This window comes from Camelus ferus, chromosome 1 (assembly GCF_009834535.1).
Source record: "Camelus ferus isolate YT-003-E chromosome 1, BCGSAC_Cfer_1.0, whole genome shotgun sequence".
Lineage (NCBI taxonomy): Eukaryota > Metazoa > Chordata > Mammalia > Artiodactyla > Camelidae > Camelus > Camelus ferus.
Genome location: NC_045696.1, coordinates 89,453,877 through 89,476,046, shown reverse-complemented (window position 1 = coordinate 89,476,046; position 22,170 = coordinate 89,453,877). Strand labels below are relative to the sequence as shown.

Below are 22,170 nucleotides of genomic sequence, written 5' to 3'. Positions count from 1 at the left end.
ACTAAGGTGGGGGAGGCCACGTGTGGCTTCGGGAGAAGTGCTGTCTGCCAGGTTAGTACAGAAGACCACTGGATGAGACTTCTAGATGTGTAGGATGCCCGGACACCAGTCTGCATTGTTCTGGACCCTCAACATGGAAGCTGTTCTCTTGTCATTTCAGCTTTCTAACTGCCTTTCTCAGGCAATGTGCTTTCAAATATATGCATATCATGCATAACAGGCTCCATTTTGCTAAAAAAAAAAAAAGCACTGTTGACCATTTCAGTAAGAACTTCTAGTAAAACAAGGCCTCATATATTTTCTTCAAAATACAAAGAATAGGAAAACAATGACCTAATATAAAAATTACTTTTCCTAATTAGCATCTTCCTTTTCTAAGTTGGTTTTTTCCTCTAATGTTTTTGCTGTTTGCTTGACTAAGTAGAAAATTAAATTAGATGCCATAAAGCAGTGGTCTGCACGCTTTTTTGATCTCTTATCCATCAATAAAATGTTTTTGAGCCCATGCCTCTAACATACATATATTTTATTCATAAATTACACATATATACCACTATAAAAATATGTATGTATAAAACATATACAGTCATCTCTTGGTGTCCACAGGGGATCCAGGACCCCCACAGATACCAAAATCCCATGATGTTCAAGTCTCTTATATAAAATGATGTGGTGTTTGCACATAATCCACACACATCCTCCAGTATATTTTAAATAATCTTTAGATTACTTATAATACCTGCTACAGTGTAAATGCTATGTAAATAATTGTGAAAAACAATGTAAATGCTATGTAGATAGTTGCTGGATGGATGGTAAATTCATGTTTTACTTCCTGGAATTTTTTTCCAAACACTTTCAGTCTGTGGTTGGTTGAATCTGCAGATGTGGAACCCACAGATATTGTGGGCTGACTGCATACAAATAGATATTTTTTAGAATAAGATGTTTAAAATATAAATAAAAATAAAAGTTTTAATAATTTCTTCTTTCCCATTCTGTCACTTTGAGGTCAATTATCCAAAACAGTTGGAAAATTGATATATCCCTGCCTGGGTACAATGGAATTTCCTATACCAGTTGCACTCATAAATGTCACATGCATTAGGGATTATTTTACAAGATCGTTTTAAAGTCAGACAAACAGCCTTCAGGGGAAAGGTCACTTTACAATAACTAGAATTAGATTCCACCCAGGCAAAGGAAGGAAAAGAGTACGTATCTGTTCTGTTTCCTTGGGGAAGGTCCTGATGGTAAGAAAGATGTTTCATTGAGGATCTCTGGTTATTCAGTAATAGTAGTAAAACTGAACTCAACAGAAAACACATCTTAGTATCTAAGACAGAAAGTCTGCACCTTGGCAGAGTCTGAGGTGTGACTGTTCGGCCTGTTACAGCCTTGCCTTGCTCTGAGCAACCTCTGACCCTCTGGTCACACAGCCCATTGTCTTCAGGACACGGAGGCACAGAGCCTGCCGGTCACCATCCTTCAGCCATCATCGCCAAGACCCCTCCTGTGTCCCTGGCATTGTGTTCAGGGGCCAGGATCCCAGAAGAGAGGCTGGGCTTTCCCTCAGTGAGCTTACAGCCCACGTGGGGAGGCACAAAAACAAGCAAGCTGCCTTGGAATTGATCCTGCCTAGAAGAGCGATGAGACAGTCAGCATGGACCTAGAAAACACGCAGCCTGGGCCATCTCAGGGCTGGGGAAAGATCCCAATTATACCAGTGGAGAGAGAGGAAGGAAATCAAGAAAACTCCACATGAAATACAGCAGAAGGCTGGCTCCCACTCCATCCCAGAGCAAGGCAAACACAGGGAAACCAGCCTTGCCCTCTCTCCCCAGCAGAAGGAGCCTTGGGCAGGGCATGTGTGGTCGGAGGTTGGGAAAGCCGGCTCTTCTTGGCTTTGTCTCTCTGAGGTGCTGTCTCTAGTGCGGTGCATCCAATTATGGTGAAAGATTAGGGAGGAGCCTGTGAAAAAATTAAAAGGCTGGAAGGAACAATATTTAAAGTGAAGCCCCAGCTGCGCCTCATGTTTTTTTAAAAAGGTGAATGGAAATGACTGCTTGGGATAAACTGCCATAAACAGGAACCCAGAATGCCAGCTGCCGTTCCAGACAAGCGCTCTGCCCTCCCCACACAATTACGGAGGAAAAGCAGCCGCCGACCTCCATTAACCCTCGCGTCCTCCTGTCTGTAAGGGCTGAACACGCCTGAAGAACTCTGTTAAGTTACTGAGCCCTGGCGCCCAGCCCCACCTCAGCCCCCTGGGGACACTCTCTTCCACTTTCTGGGCCAGAGTCTTCCTTTTCTTTCCGGGGAGGAGTTGGCTGGGTTGGTTTTAGGTTTTGTAAATATGAAGCCTCTTGGCTCCTGGTTTGAGCTCCCTTGCATCATACAGCCAGATCGGTACATCTTGGTGAGCCAGCATGGTCAGGGAGTGGTTTCTTCCGAATAACTAGATTTTCCGGCTATGTGGTATGTGAAGTATATCTCAATTTAAAAAATAAGCCCCCCACACACATTTTGGGAGGAGGGTGCGGTTTATTTTTTTATTTGAGATATAATTCACGTACCATGAGATTCACCATTTCAGTGTACCCTTTGATGGATTTTAGTATATTGATATGGTTGTAAAAACCATGACTATCTAATTCCAGAACATTTTCATCAGCCCCACCACAAGAAAAACCCTGCAGCCATTAGCAATTGCTCCCCATTCCCACCTCCCTCCACAACCATTAATCTGCTGTCTGTCTTTATGGATTTGCCTGTTCTGGACATTTCTGCCTCTCTTTTATCTCTTTCTCCACTCTTCTCAGCAGCTGACCCCACCCTCCCTTTAATATTAGCAACAGCTACTATTTAATGAGTTTCTCTCTGTGCCAAGCACTTTCTGTATAGTATTTTATTTAATCCTTAAACTAACCTAAAAAATAGGTACCTTTATCTCTTTTTTCAGAAAAAGAAACTGGGGCTTGAAGCGTTTCTGTAACTCGCACTAAGTGTCCGAGTCAAGATGCTAATTTCAGTCTTCTTGACCCTGAATGCCCTGCTCTCTGTTCTGGTCACACACCTGTCTATGTCCGGCTCTCCTAGATCCTCAGTCCACCCTGACGTGGGAGATGGAGGATACCAGCTTCCTGGCAGTTGATTGCTGTTTGGCTGTTTCATAACCATGTAGAGGGTGTTTTGGATGGTTGTGTTCTGACAGTGATACGGAATGACGAGATGGCTTTACAGATTTGTAAAGTGGCACCTGTTAAAAATAGTCCCCAGATAACACTGTTCTGTGTTAAAGTCTCTGGAGGCAGTCAGCTGAGAACCTGAAAGAGCTCAGGGTGCGCCCAGCAGTTCACATTTTGGATATGCTGCTCAGAGGGGAGAAAACTCGAGTTTTCACATGGATCCCTTTGGGATTTAATGTTGAAGCACTCCCACCACGTTTTTGTGGTCGTCTTTGTGGATTGCACCTTGGGCTCCTTTACCTCCACCACGTTTCCCATTCAGCCAGGAAGTGGCTAATGGACTTCAGTCCCAGCTGTTTGTTAAATACCTTTGCTCCGGTCCTTAGCAGTTAGAAACTCAAGTCTTAGGGAGTCTGCGTGACGGCACTTCCATCTGCCTGTGTTTATTTATGTCCTCTCTCTGTAGCTCGAGGACAAGGAATGCAGTCAACAGGCAAAACCATCCTCGGGGTTAACTAATTGTAAACAGGCATCTCCATCCTCTGGCCTGGCATGCCAATATTCTTGATGTTGGTGGATTCTTAAGTAAAACAGCTGTCAGAGGACCCTCCTTGGATGCCGGTCCTGGCCTTTAGGTATCCAAGGCCAGCTCCCCCAGGAGGACTGATGCTGAGCACGCCGAACCCAGGCCTCAACATTGCCCGACAGCCCAGCCTGACCCCTAGTCCAGAGGACTTGTTTAGGCAGATGGGTACAAGGATGCAGTGATAAGAGATTTCAACCGCATTTCTGGAAACCCTTCTGGACTGTTGAGTGTAAGTATCTGAAGTGGAAAATACCAGAAAGACAAACTAAAAACAGACAATCTAAAAACAGACAATATCCATTCGGTGATACCATGGAAAGATACTAGGTTATTTAGCTTATTATTTCCACTGATAATTGAAAAGCTCCTCCCAGGGGATGAAATAAGATGCAAGAACTTGAAATAACCTGCACAGAGCAAGGATTTCTTCCCCTGACATTCAAAAGCATGCAATCTATATTCTTACAGGATTCCGTTTTCATATTTTGCTCTTGTGACAAACCCCTGGTTGTCTCATTGAGAAAATAATTAGGAAGTACCACCAGTATATTTTGGGTTTTCTTTTTTATTTTTTTGTTGTTGTTGTTTTAAAGAAAATTAATAAAATTGACCTAATTAGCAAATAAGTTCTGTCCTTCCAGTTCCTCGTGTTTAAAAGCCTCAACTCCTCCACACTGGAATGCTGCCTATAAATGTTGGAGTAAAGATGTCTTTCTTAAGCCGAGGAAAGAAATAAGAGTGTCTACCATTCTCCTAAAGGAAGAGATCTTTTCCACAGGGAGCTCCAGCATCCCAGTCACATTCCCTGGTGGATGCAGCTAATGGCCATGATGCCAGATATCACCGGACAATAGATTGCACCGAAGCCAGGGGATCAGTAATTGCTTCAAAACAGGCATCCTGGCAAGGCCTTGGCAGAGGCCAGGCGGCTACAAATGAGAAGCACCTGGATGCAGAGTCTGGTCATTCCGTATGCAACAGATCTGTGTTCAATTAAAGAACCACCTCTGTGTTTCATCCAGTTCCCTTGATCTGTTCAGATGTTTAAAGCCATGGTTCTCAAAGTGCTTGAACCAGCATTGTCTGGGGACTGGTTAGAAATGCGCTTTCTCGGCCCCGCCCCAGAACTTCTGAATCAGAAACATACTCTATGGTTCTGCAAGCCGTCCGGGGGATTCTCATGCATAATCAAGTGTGAGCACTACCGGTTGAAAGAAATTTGTGACGAGAGACAGGGCCATGCTGTGCGTGCAGCCACCTATGCAGTTCTCCACTTGGCACGGCGGGGCCACAGCGACCTCCCTACACCCGAAGTTCCTTCCTGGGCCTGGGGGACCAGAGTATTACTCCTCAGCTCCTGGGATGGTGCAGCCCCCATCCCGTAGGAAGTTCTTCCTCAGTGGCACATTGCTTTCCTTTTTCCCATTGGTGGAAAATGCTTACATCACTGCTCTAACGCATTTCCTAAGGCCTGTGTGTGACACCCAGGTAGAAGATGGGGAAAGAACGTTCAAGCTCCAGAGGCTTCTTCAAGAGAGGGAGAGAGGACCAGGTGTGAGACAGCTCACCCCTCACAACTCCTGCGGCTTGTTGGGAATGCAGGGTCTCAGGCCCGGCCCCTGAATCAGAATCTGCATTTTAACAAAATTCCCTGGGTGAGCACGGACTGAGGTAACAACTTCAGCATGGCAGAAGGGAGGCTGCTGGCAGGGGTGTCTTCCAGGATTGGGAGTGAATTGAGGCCTGAGACAGCATCGTAGATCAAACACATCCAATAACAGCAGGCGATTGCAGTTCCCTTGGAGAACAGGTGAAAGGAAGAAATAGTGGCGCTGGGGAGGAGGGGACGAGATGGAAGGCAGGAGTCTGGGGGAGACATTTCCCTTTCCCACAACTGAACCCTGTCCAGGCCCAGGTCGCTGCTGCACCCAAGCTGACACCTGCCTTTATCCCCACAGCACCACTGTGCCACTCACATTTGCTGGGCCCCCTGAGTCCCTCAGCCAAGCTTCCTTCAATATCTTCCTCCTTTGGGAGTTGAAGGAACCCCTTCGTCTTGGTCAGACAGGCCCTTTCCTGTCCGTGCAGGGATGAGCATCTGTGCAGGAGTCAGAAGGAAGCAGCTGTTTGCAGTGTCCTGAGCACCAGCTGGCTTTAGATTTAGGCTCCCGATGAGATTTCCCAAAGTGTGCTGAGAACCCTAACGCCCCGCAGCTGCCCCCATGAATAGTTTGTCGATTAAATTTTAGCAATGCAGAAGATACCCAATCTTCTGCTTATAAATGTATAAGACTAGCGTGTGAAAGATGAGGTGGCCCTGCTGCAGAGACCAGAGACACCAGGATGCTGCGAGCAAGATGAACTGGGCCAGAGGGACGAAGGCAGGACGGGAGGAGGGGCTCAGGAGTGGTAACCGGTGTCTAAGGGACAGGGACACACCACATCCCAAAGGTAGTAGGGAAAAGACCTGGGGACATACCAGATTCAGAGACGAATGCTATCTACCAAAGCAGAACGTTGGCTTTTTTGTTTCTTTTACCACACACCCTTCTTGGTTCTTGTCAAGTTTGGGCAATTGCGGCAGAACAGTGGCGCGGTGGGAAAGGCTGGTGGGCAGCGTTCGGGGTCGGGAAGTGCTCCGCGGTCTGTGTTCAGAGATCATGGCTCTCAGGGCGCCCTCGAAAGGCACTGTGAGCCTTACCTGCCCAGGCACAAGGCGTGGCAGCAGGGAATTCAACCACAGGCCAGGACAAACACTGCCTGTGGCTGGGCAATGGGCTTGTGAGCGCACGTGACTTCTGATAATAGTCTCGCTAGCCTTTCTGTCTCAGTGATGGGCCGCTCTTCCCCAGGTGCCCTCGTGCTTGTTGCTAGCAATATCCATACTGGATGTTTTATTTTTGCTTTATGACAGTATTTCCCAAGGCTGTTTTCGGAATGGAAGTGGCTGTGTTCACCGTAAACACAGTCGAACAGTGTAGTTTTGAGTCAGCCCTTTTCCTTCCCTGGTTCTCACCCTGGGGCAGCTTTGGGCTTTGGGGGATTGGAGGCCATAATTGCCCTGCAAGTGTAATTCCTTAGAGGACAGAAGAACTTTGAAACCACACACACACACACACACACACACACACACACACACACTTTATACGTGTGGGCAACTGGAAGGAAATCAGGTTCCAGTTGTTGAATTTTAAGACGTAAACTGTTTTACTAGTCAGTTGAATCACAGTTACTTGAAGTGTTAGGAATCACATTTGTTTCAAAAGGAAGATTGAGCACTGGGGTCAAGTAGCGTGGCTCTGAAGAGAAGGTGTTTGTGCTGTAAATATTTGTGGTTATAATTAGGCCTGTGGTGTGTATGTTGTGCAGTTAAGTGTTTCTCCTTTTCTGAGAAAGCATCACATCCATCTCAGGAAAGAAATAGATCCGTCACTAAGTCCCATATCTTACCTCCAATGTGATGTCTGCTATTACCAGCCCGGACACCTTACTCAGCGATGTGGAGGAGTCGTGTGGAAGAGGGGCAGGAAGATCTAGCACCAAAAAGATGGACTTGACTCCTAGCTCCTCTAACAGTGGGGTGACCTTCCTTCACCCTCCTTCGCCTTCATCTCCAGAGCAGGAATGTGGGGGGATTAATCGTGACAATTACCATCTATCGCAGATTTACATCACCGTGGCCCGGGTACTGCTACTAAGCCATTGACATAAGTGTCCTCATTTGGTCCCACCCACATCAAGTGAGATGCTTTACCTCTGGACTGGGAAGGGCTTTCCAAGCACAGAGCCAGCAGACACTTCAGAGGAAGCACTGACTTAACTATATAATAACACTTAGATTTAAAATTCAAAAGAACTAATCAGATGCTTAATATAAAATTTTCAAAACTATCACACCTTTACAGAATAATAAGCAAAGCTTAGAGAAAAGCAAGTACATAAACTGAAAAAAATGAAATATTTAATCTCACTGGTACGCAAAGAAATTAAAATAAAAAGAATAGCACTTTGGGCTGATCATATTAAAACCAATAGCACTCTTTTTTTAACCTGGAAATACTCACTGTGAGCCAGGATATAGTGGGAGCTGCACCCTTTTATGTTGCTGGTGGGCATGTAAATTGGAACAGATTTTCTCTCCAGCAATGTGACAGAATGCGTCAAGAGCCTCAACAAACGTTCACACTCAGCTGATCTGGTAATTCCACTTCCAGGAACTTATCCTGAGGAGATAATCAGACATGTGGGCAGGAATTTATGTAAAAATACTAACTTCTATGTAATTTTTATTTGGATACAACCCAAATAGCTAACAATAGAGCATAATTCCGTAGGAGAGAATGATGTGCACCATTGAAAATTGTATTTGTGAAGAATTTTGTATGAATGAGGGAAATTCTCAAAATATAATAAATGGTATGATCTTAATTTTATTAAAGAAAAAAGGGGAAAATACACACATAAGATTAAAAAAAAAAACTAGAAGGAAATATACCAAAATGTTAGCGATGATCTGTGTCTAAGTGGTGGGATCATGGTGACTTGTATATTCTTTAAGCTTTTCTTATTTGTTCCGTGGGATCCAGACAAGAAGAGAAGGGGAAAGATTGTGTATTATAAAACAGTTCTCTTTAAACTGTTCATGAAGTGTTCCAGTATAAAAAAATTGTAATTGGTGCAAATAGAAATATTTTTAAGGCTTTCTCCACTATCTGTGGCTTTAGCGTACCAAGTAAACCAGGACAGACAGATGCAGAATCAAGGCTGCGTTCACACCTCCACACCTGAGATAGGCGTCGTCTTTAAATAAAACCTCTTCTAGACCCCAGGCTAATGTTGGACAACATTAGTCATTAACACTCATGTTGTTATCCACTGATTTTATATTTGGAGATTTCATGCCACTCAACAGTGTTCTGACTGTAGGGGACATTGAGTGAGAATCTGTTTTTGTCTGTCACATGGATTGAGAAACAGGTTCACTGATGACATTAAATCTGCCCCGCAGATTTGGGGATTTTGAAATGGATTTGTTTAAAATAAAGATGTCAAGTGTGGTAGGTCTGTTTTGGCAGGACCATCCCCAGTACCAGCCCTGCATATTTGAAGGGCGGGTTGCTTTAATTAAGGTTCCCAGCAGTATGGTTGCAAGTGATAAGTGAAATTAAAAGCAGTTCTCACTTCCCTTTACAACCTCATGGTTACTTTCTCAGGGCTCATTGCCGCACTAGCCCAGCAACGACAAGAAATCAACATCACGTCTATATCTGTATAAAAACAGCATTTCACCTTGTGGCTGTAACACACACACACACACACACACACACACACACACACACACACCCCACGCTCCTAGTATGACACAGTTCCATTGGCGTATGCCAGAATGGGGGCATATCTATATAGATGGGTAGCTATAATTGCTAAGTATGAAAGTTGAAAGAATGCTTGTGGTATCTAAGAGTCTTTATTTTTATTTTTTTCAAGAATTTTTAAATGTTAGAGAAAACGAGAATAGAGATGAGCTTTCCTTGAACTAGAAGTTCTCAAACTTGTTGAAACAGTATCTGGCACTAGTGCCCAGGGTGTGTATCTACACTTGGTCTTAGCCAAAAGGCTGAGAAGCGGTGGGAATGTGCATTTTAAAGTCTCTGCCGGAAATTCTGATGCTGACTATTGACGCTGACATTTGGGAACCATTGTCTTAGCGGTGCTATCCTGTCATATATTTTATTCCGCCCTATCCAGTATGATACCCACCAGCCAGCTGTGGCTCTGGAGCTTTTGAATCACAGCTAGTATGACTGAGGGACTGAACTTATCATTTTAATTAGTTAATTTTTAATTTGAATGTGCATAGCTACTTGTAGCTAGTAACTACCCTGTTAGAGCAGCCTTAACCTACAGTCCACCGCCCTTCACCTGGGATGAGATGAAGCCATCTGTCAGCCCGCCCTTCCACTAGGTTGTGCATTTCATTACTCTGACACAGTGATGCTCGGATGAAGGCTCAGAGCTTTTACTGTAACTTCTAGGTGCTGGTAGCAGCAAATGTGGCTCCAGAACCTCCTACTGGGGGAGTCCAGGGCCATCGTGTGCTCCTTAGCCACACTCATTCACGTGAGCTGGGTTTTGTGATATAATTTGCTCTGCATAGTCTTCAGCCCCCTGCTCAGAACATCAAATGGTGCTTCTCACAGACTTCCTCATCCCACAAAACTGAAAACCAAACTCTCATTCTCACCCCAGGATTTCTAACTCATTGTATTTGTTTTTTATCGTTTTATTTTTAACTAAGGAAATCATGTTTAATCTTCTCTCCTGTTGTTTAAAGGGTTTAAAAGTTCAGCATGGTGAGTTTTTATGGGACTTTTATGGGAAGCCAAGTGTTGTAAACATATCCACACTATCCCAGTAGTATAGTTTACCAAATCCTTTTCCTATGCACACCGACCTGACTTCCCTTCAAAATATGAAACAGATGGGTCCAATTAGAATCCTCCAGCTATTCCAGGCACTATGTTAGGGTTTCTCAGAATCCAAACCCGGTGAGATCAGGATAACTCTTGAACAGAAACATCACGACTGTAAGCTGGGTGGAGTAGGGGCCGTGTCTATCCATCCTGGGCTGTGTTCCGGCATCACAGCGCAGCTCCTGCCTCTCCCAAAGGCTTGGTACATGTTGGTTGAGTGAATTGATGTTCTTGCCACAGAGAAAGTGGACTGAAGGGACAATGTAAGAGAGAGAAGACAAGATCCAGAGAAAGGCCACATTTGGGATAAAGGTGATTTGATTTAGGACAAAGTGCTTGCCCTCCACGACTACTCTGTCACATCTAGCACGTAAGAAGAAGATTATAACACATAATAATCTACAGGTGACCCTTTGACAGCCCCCCAGGTTAGGGGTGCCGATCCTCCACGCATTCGAAAATCTGCCTATAACTTATAGTTGGACCTCGTATATGTGGTTCCCCATCCGCAGATTCAACCAATCAGGGATCGTGTAGCACTGTAATATTTATTATTGAAAAAAATCTGCTCTAAATGGACCTGAGCGGTTCAAGCCTGTGTTGTTCAAGGGTCAGTTGTGGTTCTCACCTGGTGAAGGTCAGTTAGTACCATGATGGTAATTTCTGAGACTAGTGAAGGGCTCTGGAGAATTGAAATTGCTCACAGAGGTGGAATCAGGAAAGACTGGTTTAATTTCAGCTCATAATAATTCAGATGCTTTTGTGCTGTGACCTGTTTATTTTTTTGTTGTCTAATATTACAGTTCTAAGAAACTTAGCAGTTAAATTGCCTATGATTGTGCTGTATCTGCCTGCTTATCGGCATGTTTTATTTTCCTGAAATTTTAGGCACAGAAGAATGAGAGAGAATCTATCCGACAGAAGTTGGCACTTGGCAGCTTCTTTGATGATGGCCCAGGAATTTATACCAGCTGTAGCAAAAGTGGGAAGCCAAGCCTTTCTTCCCGGTGAGTGTTCTTTTGAGCTGATTTTCTGATATGTACCTAATGGATTTTGTCATCTGACTGTAAGTTTAATAAGAAATATCCTTTAAATCCTTGAGTATTTTCCCCCCATAATACTGCCGCCTTGACTTGGATACTAGACAGATCCCTCCCCAACTGTTTGTTGGGTTTTGTTTTTGGTTTTCAGTTTGGGGGATTTGGGGCCCATTTGCCCAGCTATTTGAGGTCAGATTTCTATATTTCACTTTTTCCCTAGACACAGTTCTGATTTTGCGCTGTGCTGAGGGAATCAGGCTACACTCTTAAGCAAGCCCTGATGCTAGAGGAGTGTGGCAGACCACCAGATTTCCCATTAAGCAGTCCCAGGGCATCCAGCCTCACCCCTCTGATACATCTGATTGCAGTGAAGACTGGTAGCTGAGAAATACAATCCCCACTTTGATCACTGAATGTTTATTACAGAGCTTAATCTGTTCTCCAGGTGGTTTTTCTTGATCTTAATTGATTCCAGGATATCATTGGTCATTTTGTGTAGCTTCTAATTCCAATTAAAATATATTAAAATTATAATTTTACCTAGAAAATAGGGCTGTAGACCATAGCTTCGCAAATTTTAATGTGCACATGAACCACCCGGGGATTTTGTTAAAATGCTGATTCTGATTCAATAGGTCTGGGTGGGGCTTAAGATTCTGTATTTCTAACAAGCTCCCAGCTGATGTCCATGCCACCAGTCCATAGGTCACACTTTGATTAGGGAGGGTATAGACAGTCTACAAAATTAGCTATCATAAATACAGGTATTCCAAATGATCAAGCACATAGAACACTGCTTTAATGAAGATCTGTCATCATTCTCTTGATCCCTCCCCAAATGTCTGTGTCTTGCCTTGGGTTCTCTAAGAACAAATATCCCCTGTGTAAATACTTGGTATATTTGCCACATTAAGCGAAGCATGGGAGACAAATGATAAGCATTTATTCATGCATTAATTTGGCCAATAAATTTCCACTCTTACCTTCGTTTGAGGCCAGGAATTAGACACTTTAGTATTTTATCTGGCTACCAGTAAGCCTCATACTTCTCTCTGATCCTTACAGACTTATCTAAATCAGCAAAAATCGGAAAGCACACACACGCTCACATACGCGCGTGTTTAGGAGGCACTGTGGGTGGGTTGGTGCCTTGGGCACAAGCTGTGGTTTGGCCATGCAGTATTGAGGCATGTCTTCCTCAGCTGGGTGTGGGTGCCAGCCCGTCTCAGGATTCCCTCACTCTTTGTCATGTGGACACCTTCCAGAGCTGGAAGGTCAGCCTTTCCCTGTGCCGTAGAAGAACCTCCTTCCCCTCCCAGGCGGATGTGACAGGAAGAGCTCCTGGAGACCTGAGTCAGTCCTAATCAGCTTCTAATTTTGAGACTTGAATAATTCACTTAGTTTTACCATTCCTCAGTTTCCTCATTTTTGTAAAATGAGAAGATTGGACCGTACAGTCTTAAAGATCTCTGCCACTGCTCTCTCCTGTTCCCCAAAGCACCACAAAGTCCTCTTCTAGAAACTCCATTTCTCTGCTCATCAGTGTCACATCCATCTGGTCCAAATGGGAGGTCTGTGTTTCATGTGTGTGTGTGTGTGTGTGTGTGTGTGTATTATATGGCTTATATGTGTGTGTATATTATATGTGTGTGTAAATTATATGGCTTTGAAAGTAAAGTAGAATTAATCTTAACTACAGAATATATAATAGCAGCACAAAATAAAAGTAACAGTCTCTGGTCCCATCCCTTGCCATCCTCATCTCTCTCTCCAGAAATAACAGCCTTTAACTCCTTAGCTGTTTCTGCTGGCATTTATATCTCTGAGTAAAATGCTTATCTTCTTAGCTTTTACTTGTAAACCATCTATTGACTACCAAGTGAAGAAAACTTGGATTTAACTCTCTTTTGCAGCTCTCCCACAGATGTATCTAAATACCTCCCCCCTCCTCCCTGTATAATTATTTCATAATTTGGGGTCAAATAACTCTTCAGTCTTACATTACTAAGATCATAGATTATTCACGCTGAACCATGCAGTAAACTATGATTACCTGAAAAATTGTGGTGTTTGTTCTGAAATTTAAATGGCCCCATTTTCCCCTTTTTCAGTCCATGATTTTGACTGCTATTTTATATCCACTGTGTGAATGTGTCACAGTTTATTTAACCACTCATCTGATGATAAGCATTGGGTTGCTTCAAAGGTTTTGATCTTATAAACAATACTGCTTATCCACGTTCTTGTATATGTCTTCTGCTGTCCATGTGCAAGTGTATCTTACTCCACCGAGGAGTGGAATTACTAGGAAAATACATGAATCTTCATATTTAGAAGATAATGCCAAACTGTTCTACAAAATAGTTGTGCAAGTTACACCCCTACCAGCAAAGTTTCAGACATCCTGTGGATCTGTAGACTTTCTAACACTTAATGTTATTGCCAGTTTCTTTTACATTTTACTAATTGAATAGATATCAAATGGTATTTCATTGTGTTTATTAACCATCTCTGTTTCTCCTTCTGTGAAATGTCTATTTGGGTCTTATGTCCAGATTTCTATTGGATTCTTTATGGTTTTTTAATTGACTTATTGAAATTCTTTAGTATGATACTAATCCTCAGTATGTTGTATTCATGCCAAACGTCTTCTCCCAGGTTGTAACTTGTCTTTTCACTCCTCAATGTGTCTTTTATGACCAGAAGTTCTTCATTTTAATATACTAATTTTTATCTAACTTTTATAGTCAATCCTTTCTGTGTCTTATATAAAAAATCTCCTACCCTAAGGTTCCAAAGACATTAACCTAGATTTCCTACTTTGAGTTAAAAGTGTTTGTTTGTTTGTTTGTTTTTTAAGTCTGTAATCACCAGGAGTTGGTTTCTGGATGCGGTATGGAGAAGTCTCATTTCATCTTTTTCCATATACTTGATTGTTTTTTCCATCATGTTTATTAAACAGTTCTCTTTTACTCAGTGACCTGACAGACCACTTCTGTATATACTGTACATTGATGTACATCAAGTTCAGCAAAATACTCTTGGGATTTTGACTATAGAATTGCATTGCATCTGTAGATAATTTAGGGGAGAATGACATTTTCACAATATTAAATCTTCTATCCATGAACATGCCCTGTCTCTCCTTTATCTTACTGAATATTTCTTAATAACATTTTACAATTTTCCATTTTTTAACATTTTTTATTGATTTATAATCATTTTACAATGTGTCAAATTCCAGTGTAGAGCACAATTTTTCAGTTATACATAAACATATATATATTCATTGTCACATTTTTTTCTCTGTGAGCTACCATAAGATCCTGTGTATATTTCCCTGTGCTATACAGTATAATCCTGTTTATCTATTCTACAATTTTGAAATCCCATCTATCCCTTCCCACCCTCCGCCCCCTTGGCAACCACAAGTTTGTATTCTATGTCTATGAGTCTATTGTACAATTTTCCATTTAGAGATAGTGTATATCTTTTGTTTTGTTTATTTCTAGATATTTGCTCTTCTGGTATTATCTTAAATTCTCTTTGATAATCCTTTCTTACTGTCTCACTGCAACTTACTGTGTGTACTGGGCTTGTATCCAGCCACTTTGTTGTTATTATACCTATTATTTCTCTACTCTTCTATTATCTCTAAGAAAGTTGTCTGTACCTTCTTTGGGATTTTAAAACAATATCATCTACCAAAAAAATGGCAGCTTTTTTTTTTATTCCTTTCTAATCCTCATACTTCTGATTTCTTTCTTTATTTTATTGCACCAATAAGTACCCTGGAATACTGAGGATTAAAAATGGTAGTAGTAACAAGGATCTACTGTATAGCACAGGGAACTATATTCAATATCTTGTAATAACCTATAATGGAAAAGAATCTGAAGAAGAATATATACCTATATGTATATGTATAACTAAATCACTATGCTGTGCACCTGAAACTAACACAACATTGTAAAGCAACTATATTTAAATTAATTAATTAATTAATTAATTAATTAAATAAATGGCAGTATCTGGAATCCCTAGCTCATTTCTCATAGTAAATGAAATGCTTGTAATGTTTCTCCATTTATGATGTTAATTTTGTTTTCTTTACTGTTACTGTTTATAAGATTAACATTGTTCCCTTATATTCATAATTTACAGAGAATTTTTATCATGAATAGGTATTTAAAATTATCACATGCTTTTGCTGCATCTATTGAAATGATTATATGATTTACCCTATTAATCTATTAATGAGTTACATTTATAGATTTTCAAAATATTAAACAACCCTTGCATACCTATTATAAACCAGAACTGGTTAGGGGTATTAATCTTTTTCAGACAGTATTGGATTTTATTTACAATGTTTTATTTGCAATTTACAAAATACTTCTCATCCATCTGCATTGTGTCTTCCAGTTGTTTTTCAAACTCTTCTCTGTGCCATTGTCTCCTTTAACATATTCTTTGTCCATGTAGGTTTATACCTTCTTTCTTTCTTTAATATTATTTTAGTAGGATTTCAAAAGAGAGAGTAGATCAATACCTGTATCTGATAGGCCATGTGTAAGTAGGAGTCTCATGGAGGTTTTCATTATTTTTAATAGCAGAAATACCTTTGCGAATAAAATCCTGGCAGAAATCATGTATGTAAAACAAAGCAGACCTCTGACTCTGAAGGAGAAGACTGGGGTGTCCCTGCCTGGAGAATGCCTCCCCCCCACCTTTCCCTTTAGTGCCGCTCTACTCCACCTCCAGTGCCCCTCACCATCCCTCCCCCATTGGCCCTCAGAGCCCACCTGAAACTCTTCTGGTGGGGAAGAATTTGAGAATCACTGAGTCATCCCCCCTCTTTGGAGGCACTGCTCTCTGAGCGCATATGTACTTCACAGTAGCTCATAACAAGCTACACTTGTTGACTCGCCATAAGGGAGATTATTTATATCCTGTTCTTTCAGATGTTTTCATCTCCACACTCTGGGATGAGATCATCCTCTCGGAGAACACGATTACTTTCTGGATCCCCTTTAGGATGAGGTTAATAATGAGACAATGTTTCTAACAAATATCACTCTATCCCTGTAAATCTGAAGTCTGCAAAGACTGTCATTCTCCCTCCCCAGTCATCGTGCAGGAGAAAAGCCTTAGGAAATGTTCAGTTGCAATTGTGTAGCCTGTGTTCTTCATCCCTATTAGAATTAATGTTTTCTTAATGTATCTGAAATTCTTCACTGAGCTCGAAATACCTTACCTCTTTCTCGCTCAAGTACTTGAGGGATATTAGAAATCTGAGGTCACTGATGTGGCACTCCAAAATATGCCGAAGCACGTGTTGAATCAGTTAGATAATCAAAATAAGGTAAATATTAGATGAATTTACTATTTACAAGAGCTCAGTACTCAATTTTAAACAAGGCTGAGGACTTAAAATGAATTGGCCAAGCAATGGATTCTGAAGTGCTAAGCTGACTTTTAAGGCAGGGCCTCCCCAGTTAAGTGGGCTCCTCGGCAGAATAACGGAGTTCTATTTGTGCATTTTAAAGGATGTGCATTTACCTGTAAAATTTAACTTCATGCACATTATGTGAGAAATTGTAAAGTAGCGTGAGGGTCTTCTGGGAAGATGGGTTTAAGCTGCTCTTGGAGTGTTAAGTCCTTCTCAGTTGGCCTTTGGGTTTCAGCCCCACTGAATTTTTCTCCTTGGTGCTGTCTCCTAAAGCACTTTTTAAAAGAGTGACAAGCTGTTAAATGTAAGCTGGGCTTACAATAATCCCATAAAGGCACTTCATGCCCAACACTGCAGCAAAAGAAGTTTTGATGTTGCTTCATAACTCAACTAATTAAATTTGACTTATACTGAAATGTGGCAAATTTAGGAAGCACTGTATTTTTCTTCTGAATTTGGTAATCCGCACATAATCAGCCTTTTCAAAATGAGCTTGTATGACCTTTGTCAGTGTTTTCTATTTGAAAATGTTTCAGCTAAAAGCTTAAAAGGAAATGAGAAAAATGAATGACCTATTTTTGAAATAAGGTTTCTAAGAAATATTCGATTTACTCACGTTCTTGGGGAAAATAAATATGCCTTTTCTCTTACTACTAGTATAATACTTTTCCATGAAATAGTTTTCCATTGACCCAATTAATCTGGCATCAGCATTCTATAGGATGCTGAGTTTAGAAAGCTTAGTGTTACTAAAGGAATGGAAACTGGCTTGGCTGCTAGAACACAGGACAGAGCTGTCATTAGTAATAGACATCCAGGAAATCTTTTATTTTTCAAACATTACAACCTGATTTGACATTGTGGAGAAAACTTTTCCTGCCTTCTCCATTCTTCTTTTCTCGGAGTAACCACAAAATAAACCTGACCCTCACTTCTCTTATTCCCTTGCCCAAGATAGATTTTATTTACACGCATATAAAAAGAAATACAATCGAATACAGTCTATTCATAAAATATGCAACGGGATGGTGTAACCTAGAAAAGGCTATACCCTTCTCTCCATATGTTGTGAAGATTGTGGAAAACATATTCCCCAGAGAACTTCTGAGCCGCTGGTTTGAATAATGATCACTGTTTGCTTATCTCAGTCATTCCAACATCCCCAAGTCAAAACTCATTTCTTTCTTGTTCTTATAGGTTCATTGGTGAACGGCTGAGACAAGACCAATAATAGTTACCCCCACCTTCTTTTGTGTTTGGGCTGGGTCCCGGGGGCAGGGTTGGGGGAAGGTACCAGAGCCCAGAGAGTGGTATCACCAGGACTGGTAACAGTGATCTAGAGAGCCTTTAAGGAAATTGAATTCATAGGAGTTTTGAATGTGAGGAGCTGAGAATCTGAATATATAATCTGCCACAGAATCACAGGTCAAACCAGCATCATTTTGCCAGGAAAGTGAATCATCTTTTTGTCTCTAACAGTAATAACTTTTGCATAATTTCCTGGAAGAAGTAAGCGGAGTGGTGGTCATATATACCCAGCATGGGTGAGAAGAGGCTGTCCTGTTTCATCGCAATGAAATTAGCTTTCTTGGAGTAATAGGTGCATATTCCGGCAACCTATTTATAACATGCAACATGCCTTTTAAACTTCATATTAATCTCATACATGTGTACTATTACTTGCTTAGAAAACCTTTCATATGAGTAATTCCAAGGTATGTGTCATTGGAAATGGTAGTTTACAAATTCTTCTTTTTTACTATTTGAAAAGTTAATTTACAGAAAACCTGTCATTTTTTTATGCCCTCCTCCAAGAAGTACCTCCAATATTCTAAAATATTACACAATTTTAAAATTGAAGCAAAACTTGAGGAGTAATAAGATTAAAATGGCAAAACAAATTTAATTATGGAAGCCATTCTTCTCTTTTACAAACCTGAAAGCAAAGCAAATTGGTATTTGTTAAATTTTCTTTGTCTAATAAATAGCCTCACTTTACAATAATGCCAATGACCCCAGTTTAATTAGGTGCAATTAATTTTGTGCAAGCGAAATTTGACATCTTGCTCGAGGCATAACCAGCTGTACTCTGTCTTATGAATTTTTTTATTATCACCAATGAGAATTCAATTGTCAGAGCTATTGTGAAAGGGTGGGAGACAGGAAGAAAAAGGCCACAGGGCTGCATTTTATATTTAAAAATGACTCCAATGGACAGCCAAATGTTTAATTAAAAGAACTTCTAGGAATGATTGTTTTCATCCGTGCATCTTATTTGACAAGTTGTCATGACTTTATTACCACAATTTGCACTCCCTTTGGACAGTGGTCCTACATATGTGTCTGGACACACACAGCTCATATGAAGACCAGCTCCTTTGAGAGGTGAAAAAAGCTCTCACTGCTACTAGAGAACAGCCTCACTGACTGTAGGTGAGCTGTGTCATCTGGAGTTTATCCCAACCCTTTTGTTCAATGTTGTAAAATTTTCTGTGCCCCTCAGATTATTCTCATTCAGATTATCACATGCATTAACTACTATATACAAAATAGACAAACAACAAGGTCCTACTGTATAGCACAGGGAACTATATTCAGTGGCTTGTAATAACCTATAATGAAAAAACATGGAAAAGAATATATATGTGTAACTGAATCACTATGCTGTATACAGAAATTAACACAACATTGCAAATCAACCATACTTCAATTGAAAAAAATAAGTAAATAACATGGGGAAAAAAACCCATGGAAAGTTACTTTGGAAAACCACTGCCAATTAAATGGTGATACATGCCTCCTTAACACTCAAAATTTTTATTTTAGTTATTGAAATTAACTAAGTTATTGAAATAAATTTAGTTATTTATTTAGTAATTTTAGGCTTATTTGGATATACATTTTTATCCCAATGTGTCTTTTGGGCATAAAAAAGAAAGAAGAGAAAGTGAAATATGTTGGTTAAAGTCGTCCTAAACCCTCTTCATGTTCACAGTCCAGCTCTCCATTTAACCACTTCCCCTCAGAGTTGTCCATCTTTGCTTTCCCCGCAGTGTCACCCTTGGTGCCATGAGGAGGTGCTGTGCAGCACCTTCCAAGCCACTGTCCCCTATTCTGCAAGTTTTGATGCTGGCGCCTTTTTGTTCATATCAGAGGTCATGAATGGTCCACTGCCAGAGCCCACCTCCTCCTCAGTGGTCCTTATCTCGTTCGTTGGCTGATGGGGTTACAGGTCAGCAGAGCAGTCATGCCACCAGCAGCCTGGGTGGCTGAGGTTGGGAGGCACATCCTGACTTTAAAGATGGCCACATATGAATATAACCACGAGTCACAGAATCATTGCAATTCAGTAAATCTCTGCATTCTTTTTAATGGCTGCGTAGAATTTAAATGACCACAAACTAAATCGTGAAACAGATTATCTTTGAACGAAACTGACTCTGGGAGCCCCAGCATTTTTTAAAACATGAACATAAAAAGTGGTGAAAGCAGTGAGTCAGTGTTCACGAGAGGGAAGGAATTTGCAATTAAGATTTTTCACCAGATCCAACCACACCCACACCCCTCAGAAACATCCACAGGCCCTGACTCTTCCACCACCACGTCTTTACCCCAGCCACGTGAACCTTGTCTCAGGTTGGGAAGGGGACAAGCGAGTTTCAGCTCCAGCAGTGGAAACTCATCAGCGGGTCTGGCAGATACAGGTGTAAACTCTGTCTGGTCTGGGTAGAATAAGTAGGCAGGCTGGCTTGGAAAATACAAACAGTTAAATGTATTATCAGTTACATTTGAGTCTATAATCTGTGCAGATCTGAAAAGGGGAATGAGATAGAGACTGGGCTGGGAAGATGTCAACAGTTGAATCAAAGAGTCCATCCCCAGAAATGTTCCCTTATAAGAGAATGTGTTTCTTACTGCCTTCTCAGAGGATCTCCCACCGCCAGTACCCTGCCAGAAACAAAAGCCCAGCCTGACTCATATGTGAGTCACGATCCCTGCATAGACACTGTCTGAGTCAGACCCGCAGCAATCCTCTTCCAGCTGTCACACATTTAATCCTACTCACCTTTCTGCAACACACAAGCGCTAATCAACTTGCCCATTTTTCTGTCCTTTTCCTTTTTTAATTCCTGCTAAATGCCTACACGTGGCAACTCAGAGGCACTCAGAAAAATTTGAAGTCATCTGAATTTCTTCCACCAAAAAAATCTAGGTATATTTCCAGCCACTTTTTCTGTGCATATATCTTCATATTTTTGTTTAGAGTTGAACCCATGCTATACCTATTGTTTTTAGCTTGTTTGTTTTTGTTTATCACTTAGCAGCACATGAGGAACATTGCCCATACTCGTAACTGTTCTATCATGTGTATTTTTACTAGCTGCGTAATGGTCCCTCATATATTTTACCATAATGTACTTAATCTCTTGTTGTTAGACGTTAGACATTGGAGTTGTTCCCAGTTTTTTGTTTTGTTTTTGTTTTGCTTTTTTTTCTTCCATTTCTTTTCTTCCTTTCAGAAATTTATTCTAACATTCTTAAAGTGCCCTGGCTTCTCAAGACACTCTCCTAGAATAAAATGCCAGCTTTGTGACCTTGTAAAATTTAACCTCCGAGCGTTAGATTTCTCCCATGTAAAATGGGGGTCATAATAGTTTATGTGTACCCAAGGATTAGAGGTAATATATGTGAAGTGCCCCCAACATAGCAGATGCTCAAAAGTGGGGAGTCTTTTTATTTCAGAATGTGGATTGCTTAGAAATCATTTGGCTTTAATTAAGATGAAAGCAGGCCACAACTGGCATCTGGGAGAGATGGCTGTTTATCATTATTCCAATATCAGAAGAGGCCTTATTTCTGGTCTTCAATTCATGCAGAAAATATTTCCAGTGAAAATGCATTTTTTAACATTAAGATCCTATAATTCCAAATTTAATTATGTAAGTGGTCATTAGTAAAGAAACTGGACACTGATGTGAAATTAGAACCAACAGCTGTCTGAGGAATGCAAGTATTTATAGCTCCCTGGAGAATCGGGTGAGGCTGCAGGGGCTGCTGCTCCGCCAGAGAAAAGCTGGTGAAGGCTGGGCCACTTTTCTCCCCTTTTCTTAAGCAGTGAAAAGGCTCTGTGGCCACGTGGAGTTGGCTGCCTACCAGCTCTCACATGAACGAGTACAGACAGAAGGTCCAGGACTAAACAAGCCTTAGAAAAGGGAGCAGAAGGAAAGGGTGTGCAGGAGGAGGAGAAGAAAACCCAGACAGGGCCGCTCACACTCAGCCGCCTTTGGAGCTGCCTTCCTCGGCTTTTGGTGGGGAAGCCAAAAGCCTGAGTCCTGTAGACGTGGGGCGGGGACAGGACATAGACGCGATACCCGCCTCTCCACCAGCCAGTCCCCTCTCTAACACATAGTTTGGAACGACCATTAACCTC

General features: G+C 41.4%; 1 protein-coding gene across 7 annotated transcripts in view; it reads left to right on the top strand.

Moving 5' to 3' along the window:
* The window catches only part of LOC102507727 (schwannomin-interacting protein 1), a 141,042-nt gene that overhangs the window by 102,927 nt on the left and 15,945 nt on the right, over positions 1-22,170 (top strand). For all 7 annotated transcript variants that reach the window (XM_032485422.1, XM_006190437.3, XM_032485433.1 and 4 more), the window contains one exon: positions 11,136-11,254. In XM_032485422.1, the coding sequence (XP_032341313.1) occupies positions 11,136-11,254 (119 nt within the window). The remainder of the gene's footprint in view (positions 1-11,135; positions 11,255-22,170) is intronic.